Raw genomic sequence first — 7,770 nt, forward strand, 5'->3', positions numbered from 1 at the left:
AATAACATATGATACATATTATATTTATGATCTTTATGAATATGTGGTATTTTTAGATCTTTTTTTCAGAGCCTCTGTGTCCTGGGTTACTGTATACTCCCTTTGACAGTGGGGATGCTAATTTGTCGGCTGGTACTTTTGGCTGAGCCAGGACCAGTAAACTTCATAGTTCGACTTTTTGTGGTGATTGGGATGTTTGCTTGGTCTATAGCAGGTAAGAATCTCAACAGTATTAGAGTTGACAGTAATGTAGGTTAGATATGAAGACCAACTGAGGAGCATGGAACTTCTAAGTTAGGTGTGAGTGATATGATTACTGTGGATGAGCGGGCCATGCACAGGACCCTCTACTCTTAAATAAGAGATTTTTTGTGGGTATTATATCTGTAGGGTTCTGGTTTTATAGGCAATTAGATTTTAAAGATATATTTAAATTATTGAATAATGGACAGGTTTGGGAAACAAGATTATGCAAAATATAGCTTAACCTTGATGTATAAAGGAGCTTCAAAAAGTTCGTGGAAAAAATGGAATTGAAAGGTAATGGACTTTTCAAGTCCCCTTGTATTGGAGGGCTTACGAAATTACTTTGGCTTTTCAAAGATAACTAATCAATAACAATGTAGCTAGAATAAAGAAGAAAAGTTGCCATCCAGTCAGTTCTAGCTCATAAAGAATCCATTGTTTTCCATGGGGTTTTCAATGGCTCATTTTTGAGAAGTAGGTCACCAGGACTTTCTTTTAAGGCCTTCTATCCATCTCTAACCTCTAGCCTTTCAGTAAACAGCAATAACTGGCTAACATTTTGTGATCACTTTGTTCTTATTACAGTATTCTATTGGTGGATTATCTCATTTAATCTTCAGAACAGCCCCAAGAGATAAATACTATTATTAGTTTAATTTCATTGATAAGAAACAGTCAAGAGAGAAGTTAAATAACTCACCTAGGATGCACCTATACTCGAATATAAGCCGACCCGAGTATAAGCCGAGGTACCTAATTATTACCTGGGAAACCAGAAAAACTGATTGACTTGAGTATAAGCCTAGGGTGGGAAATGCAGGATGTGAATTAACACAGAGACCAGAAGGGAGAGACAGAGTGCAGCCACAGCCACATCCTTACCAGTTCAGCTGCCGGCATAAGTGAATCACTACAGGTGCTTCTGCGAATTGGAGCCATCCATGTCATAGGATGGCTCTGCTTGGTTAGATGTGAGTAAACAAACATTCAAAGCCCTGCAGTGTCAGTGGGGTTTTGGATGAACAGCAGAGAAACTGCAATCACTCGTGAGATAACTGGCGCTCCTCCCGTTACCTAGGGGGATGGGGTGCCCAGCGAGAAGTTACACCTCGCTGGGGTACCACTGACCCATTTATAAGCCAAACCCCAGTTTTTAAGCTTATACAAGAGTATATATGGTAACTAGTGAGTAGGAGAATTCACATTCCAAACCCAAGCATATCACTTACTTTAAGAATTATATTAATCTATAGATGTAGTATAATGAACCTATATGATGAACCCGTAGGGACAACAAGTAGAATAAGGGTTTCAGGAGTTGGGGGATACAGGGGTGGGTGCTGGGAGCAGTAAACGGGCACAATGTCAAGGAGTCCAGGAAGAAAAAGAATGTTTGGAAATGGATTGTGGTAGCAGTTGTCTAATTCTGCTTGATGTGATTGAACTATGGAATGATATATGTATTAGCTCCCAATTAATATTTTTTTAAAAAGAATTATACTACACCTATACTGCCGTCCAGCATAAGTCGTCCAGCATAAGTCGTGTCACTATGTTGTGCATTTCTGCTTCAGTGGAAAAGTTTTCTAAAAATTAGGAATTGTCCCTAGCAGTGGCTGTATGTGGTGCAGATAAGTGGTCACTAGCTTCTGACAGACTGCATAATATTTTAAAGTACAGTAACGTTTCATTGCTTTGGAACATGGTTAAAAGTAATAAAAATATGATCTATGAGAGCCAGAATTATGTTCCAAAGGCTGTGTATTTTGCTTGAGTATATTATCCATGGAGAGCCCTCTAATTTCCTCAGTTCGACTCTCCTAATTTGCCATACATGTAGTTCTTACTAGCTTAGTTATCTGGTATTTATACCCATAGTGGATCAGATAGTGGCATCCAAGAAGTAGGGGGAGAGGCTGTTAATATGAATTCATTCTTTAATTCAGTATATATTTATTAAACATAGGCTATAAATTAGGTACTGTGCTAAGTAATGGGCATGCACATAGTCTATGTCCTTGGATTTCATAATAAAATGAAACAGCCTTAAGTACATAAACACTTAATGGATAATGATGTTCCTGGTAGAAGATGTAAGTCTGCAATGTACAATTGGGACACAGAAGAAGGTAGTGAGTGAGCAATTATACTTGGGGTGGCAGAACACCAGGTGGTTGACTCAGGAAAGATTTTCTATAGGGTGGATACTTGATGAGTGGATATTTTCTGGATCAATAAGAGGGCTGGCATTTAAAAGAGCTGATAATAAAAGTAACAATTATAAAGCATAGCAGTACAAGACTGTTTATCACAAGGTCAAATAACCTTACACATTTTTATAAGTCTATTTGAGCTCATTGTCTTTTTTATTAAAAGTTAAAAAACTATAATCAATCAAAATATATTGCTACGAGGGTTCTATTTCATGTATACCTGAGTTCAGTTTAAATAAAAAGTGTTTAAGCATGTCTCTGCAATCAGTGCATAGCTATAGATCAGTTCTCCCAGGAATAGATTTGTTTTAATCTCATTAGTGCACTTTCCTCCCAAAAGATACTTTTTGTACCAAGATTAAAAATGATTTTGAGATCAGTCCCAATATCAGATTTTTTTAAGTTGAAGTGGACATCTTTCCAAATCATTGAAAACAAAGTCAAAAATGTTAAAAACATTGGATCAAGAGGGAGATCATGTACAAGTCAATGATCCATGTATTGTGATTTGTAGGCAGCCTACACTTGTTTAATGTCCTTTTCTCTATTGTGCTTTAAATGCATTACCATGGGCAAAATCAATGATACTATGAAGGACCTTATGCTCCAGAGAGATGATTGGTAATGTTATCTAACATAAAATAACAAAAATGTCTCTAAGGTGAACCAGAGGCATATGTAAAACCGAGATATAGGAATGGATTTGGGGATCACACTTAATCCTAGTTTCAGTCTAAGAACAATTAGTTCTTATGACATAGTCCTTCTCGATACTCACCCTCATGAAGAGAACACAGAAGATATGGGTGCTACGGCAACTAGAATGTATCTATTAGAAAGAATAGCATCTGAGGTATTAAAGGCTTGTTTTCAAAAAGCAGCCATCGAAGTGAAACATCAACTAAGCCCACATGGAAAAAGCACACCAACATGTATGATCCAATAATTGTAAATAGTATAATCCAAGTCCAAAGGAGGGAATGGTATCAGAATTGTGAACATCTGGTTTGCAGAAGGCTATGGATGACAGTGGGAGCCCAAAATCCATTTGCAGGATCTACAGCCTTGCTATTATACAGAATGCATTGAAGAGTGGATTCTGACAGATGTGAACAGATTAAATCCAGTACCTTACCATTTGATGTCCCTTTTGAAACATTTTGAGTTTGCTCTAATTTTTAATATTTTGTTTTCTTTCAACTGGGTTTATCTCTTGTATTTTGTTACATTTGGTAGCCTTCTTGACTTTTAAATGTATTTTTATAATTTTTGGTATATGAAACCCCAGATGAGTGAATCTATGAAAACAATAACTGGATTAAGGGTTCATGTGATGTGTGGCAGGGAGAGGTTGGGGGGAAATGGAGAGCCATTAACAAGGAGTACAAGGAGAAAGAAAATCTAAAACTGATTGTGGTAGCAATTGTACAACACTTCTTGATATGACTGAATTCTAATTGTATGATGTCTGGATTGTGTTCTAACAAAATGGTGTGTGTATATACGTAGAGAAAGAGAGAGGGATATCAAATGACGTCACATTTTAACAAAATTACAACTTCTGGAATCCTCTTATAATGTACTCTGTATGATTAAAAAAACTCTACCAAGCACTTTTAATTGGTATGAATAATTACGACAATGTATTTTATTAAATATTTCTGTTTTGGTTTTTCGTTTAGCCTCTACAGCTTTTCTCGCTGATAGCCAGCCTCCAAATCGCAAAGCCCTTGCTGTGTATCCTGTTTTCTTGTTCTATTTTGTCATCAGTTGGATGATTCTCACCTTTACTCCTCAGTAAATCAAGAAATGGAAATTAAAGACCAGCAAATTGAATGTTCATTGGAATGATACAGCTCACTATGGAATTTGCCTCTGGCCCTCATTTGTGTAATTTTGGAGATATTGGTACCTTGGTAGGTGAGGAGATTAAAAGGGAGCTGCCATATGGCACCATTGTCACTTACGTAAGGAAATGATGTTTAAAAGGCTATCATTTTCCTCTTAAATGTTATTTCTTTAGAATGCATGTGCAAAGTATAGACACACTATAATGCCTCCTTGATGGAATAACTGGTCCATTTGAGTGACATCCAGTAACTCAAAATGCACATAGATACACCTTGGAAGTTGAATAGAATTAGAAATTGTATTTCCATGAGAATAATGATTCAGGTGCAACTCTTAATCATATTGCCTTATGACTATTTAAATATGCCTCTTTGTAAATAAGAATGTATAGTCTGTAATCATGTCCATTTATTTCTATCACTTAAAAGTAAACAAGACAATAGCAGAAATTACAAGGAAATTTCTTAGATATGTGGGGAGGGAAAAATATATATATTAACCTAGATTCAGGATTTGATCAAAGAAAATTCAGTACTTTCTGCTTTAAGAAAAGTGAAGGATGTATCTAAATAATCAACTTGTTTGGTTTCTTTGTATAGTCACTTTCTGCCATACTTAATAGCACATAGGTGACACTCTAGTTTTTTACCTTACTTCCTATTGCTGAATATGCAAGCTGAGATATATGCAGTAAACAGGTAACTTTCCTGTGACTGAGATTCTCAATTGACTAATGCTTGAATATACACAAGTACAAGACCATATACATTTAGATGGGTAGGTCTCTAATGTATATCATCATATGGAAACCTCATGGGTGAAGAGACACAGTTTGGATATAGCAAAACCTACAAGGTTTTCTTTGTTATTCTGTGTCATCTGTCCACTAACTAGAAAATAAAGCTAAATAAGCCTGCATTTAACCATTGAACATAGATGTATTATGACTGATTAACACCACAGCTTGATGCTTAGAGTCGGTTGAGTTGGGTGTATATCTGCTGCCTTTTCTTCGTGGGCCTGTTTGTTAAGCTTGTTACCTTTCCTTTATATAAATATAGATACTCTTTGCACACGTGTGCATACTGCTACTCAGCTACTTCTGTACACAAGTATGCAGGCTTTTCAGGGAACTGAGGGTCTAGGGCGAGCTGCTACCTTCTGTCAATTTCACAATGAAGGGCTCTGAAAGGTCCATGCCGAAAACACACACTGTAAATGGACAGTTACTTGTAAATACAGAGATTTCTTCATTCACATTTTTTATTTCCATAAAATTAGGATATTTATTTTGTATTTAAAGGCTATCTACACATCGATCATTTTAACTTGTTTTCTCTATCCAAATGAACCAAGTGGACACTACTAGGACAGCTGGGCCATTGGAATTATGTTCAGTAATGGCACTGGAAAGTAGGTCCCACCTTTCTTAAACCTTGTCCAGAATTCTTGGTTATACATTTATATTTATTTTCTTTTATCCTGTAAATTCTAAAATGAACCCTTGTAAGGATAAAGTCAGTGTCTCGGTCTTGAATTAATAAAGAAAATATTTTCAAACTGGTCTTAATTTTTAAATTAATCCTAAATTATTATCCATTTCCATTTTTTAACTTCCCCCTAAAAATATTTCCTTTTCAACATCGTTTTGGTCTATTCAATGATTATAATACAAGATATATAATATTTTATTAATCATTGCTTAAGGAGCCTAGTTTTACTAACTGCAAGGTTAGCAATTCAATTCAATACACCTCTGTGAGAGGAAGATGAGATTTTCTGCTCTCATAAAGATTTACAGTCTCAGAAAGCCTACATAGGGTTGATGAGTCAGAATTGATTTGATGACCATGGGTTTTCAGAATCATTGCTTTCTCAAAGGGAATTAAATCTGAACTGAATTTTACTCAGGTTGTATATTGGGTCAGATAATTCTAAAGCTATGACTTTTGGGGTGGATTTGTGATGTTTCTAGGAGTGTGCCTGTGTGTGTTTTACACTTAATGAATATTAAGGCAACTTTTGTTATGTGTAGTAATTGGCTTGGAAAATTGGTTTTATTTGATTTAAATGAAGGTCGAAAAAATAAAATTTTATTTTTTTCAAAAGTGAGTTGTCAGTTTGAAAATATTAATAAGTATTTTCTTAAAATATACAAAAATGTGTGTTGCTTTCTGTGACAGAACTTAAGACCTGAATGTTTGGTAAACCTCAACACAATTTCTCTTTAAAAGGTACACAGCTGATTTAAGAAATGAGGTCTTGCTCCAGAAAAGGAAACCCTATTACAGGAATTGGGAATGTACATGCTTCAGATGAAATTCAAATTTAGGGGCATCATTACTTTCTTTATTCACAATTGATTTAATAATATATATAGAAAACCCCAACTATTAAACAATTGCTCGAACTAATGGAAAAATTTGGCAGCCTAGCAGGCTATAAGATAAACATACAGAAATCAGTTGGATTCTAGTATGTTAAAAGAACAATATCGATTACAGTACATACACAAAAGATAAAGTATTAAGGAATAAATCTTACCAGTGAAACAAAAGACATACAAGAAAAACTACAAAATACTCCCTCAAGACACTTAAGAAAATTGAACATTACCATATTTCTGGATAGGCAGGCTAAATATTGTGAAAATGTCAGTATTACCAAAAGTACTTTAAAAAATTGGTTGGGATTTAAGCATGTGAGGGGGTACCCCTTCCCAAATTGGATTTTTTTCCCCCTAGGCTATGTGTTTACTTTTTTTTACAAAACAACTTTGTTACCTTCAAAATAGTCTCCATTACACATTTGTCAAATCTGGGATTCCATTCTTGGAAACATTTTTCAACTGTTTGGATGGCTAACAGCACCTCCCTCTTTTTTTAACTCCCCTCTTCTACATTGTCAAATTGCTGTTCTTTCTTACCCATCATTATTTGTGGAAACAAAAAGACATCACACAGAGCGAGGTCAGGTGACTTACTCACCTGTGTGGGCCAAGAGAAACATGCTGGTTTTTCCAACAACTGGCATACTGAGATGGCTGTGTGAGAAGGTGCATCGTTGTGTTGCCACATGAGGCCCTTTTTGTTGCACACTCCGGTCCCGGCTCCAGCAGACACAGTGGCTGGGCTCCAAATGGTCCCTGCTCCGGCAGATACAGTGGCTGGGCTAGGGTCAAGCCCCAGCCAGCTTCCACTGAGGTAAGCCAAAAGCCCCCAGCCCCTCAAAACCCCGTGGGTCTGTGCCTCCTTATCTTTATGATGCACCTCCTGCAATGCAGCAGCGTTGAATTTCCCTCTAAGCAACTCTCCTGGGCTGGATTCTGCGGAATCCTGGTATGTGTCACTCCGTCGCCATCTCCCTGGAAGTCCTGTAAGGGCTCTCTCTCCTGGCTAAATTCCAACCTCAGTCCTGGCTCCGCGCGAGAAAGATTTCACGCCGAAGCCGGGCTCGTGAT

General features: G+C 36.7%; 1 protein-coding gene across 1 annotated transcript in view; it reads left to right on the forward strand.

The window, feature by feature from the left end:
* The window catches only part of YIPF6 (Yip1 domain family member 6), a 54,959-nt gene extending 48,547 nt beyond the window's left edge, over nucleotides 1-6,412 (forward strand). Inside the window, exons 6-7 of the mRNA XM_075538735.1 lie at nucleotides 57-214; nucleotides 4,142-6,412. Of these exons, the coding sequence (XP_075394850.1) occupies nucleotides 57-214; nucleotides 4,142-4,260 (277 nt within the window). The 3' untranslated portion in view covers nucleotides 4,261-6,412. The remainder of the gene's footprint in view (nucleotides 1-56; nucleotides 215-4,141) is intronic.
* Nucleotides 6,413-7,770: the final 1,358 nt, after the last annotated feature.

This window comes from Tenrec ecaudatus, chromosome X (assembly GCF_050624435.1).
Source record: "Tenrec ecaudatus isolate mTenEca1 chromosome X, mTenEca1.hap1, whole genome shotgun sequence".
Taxonomy (NCBI): Eukaryota; Metazoa; Chordata; class Mammalia; order Afrosoricida; family Tenrecidae; genus Tenrec; species Tenrec ecaudatus.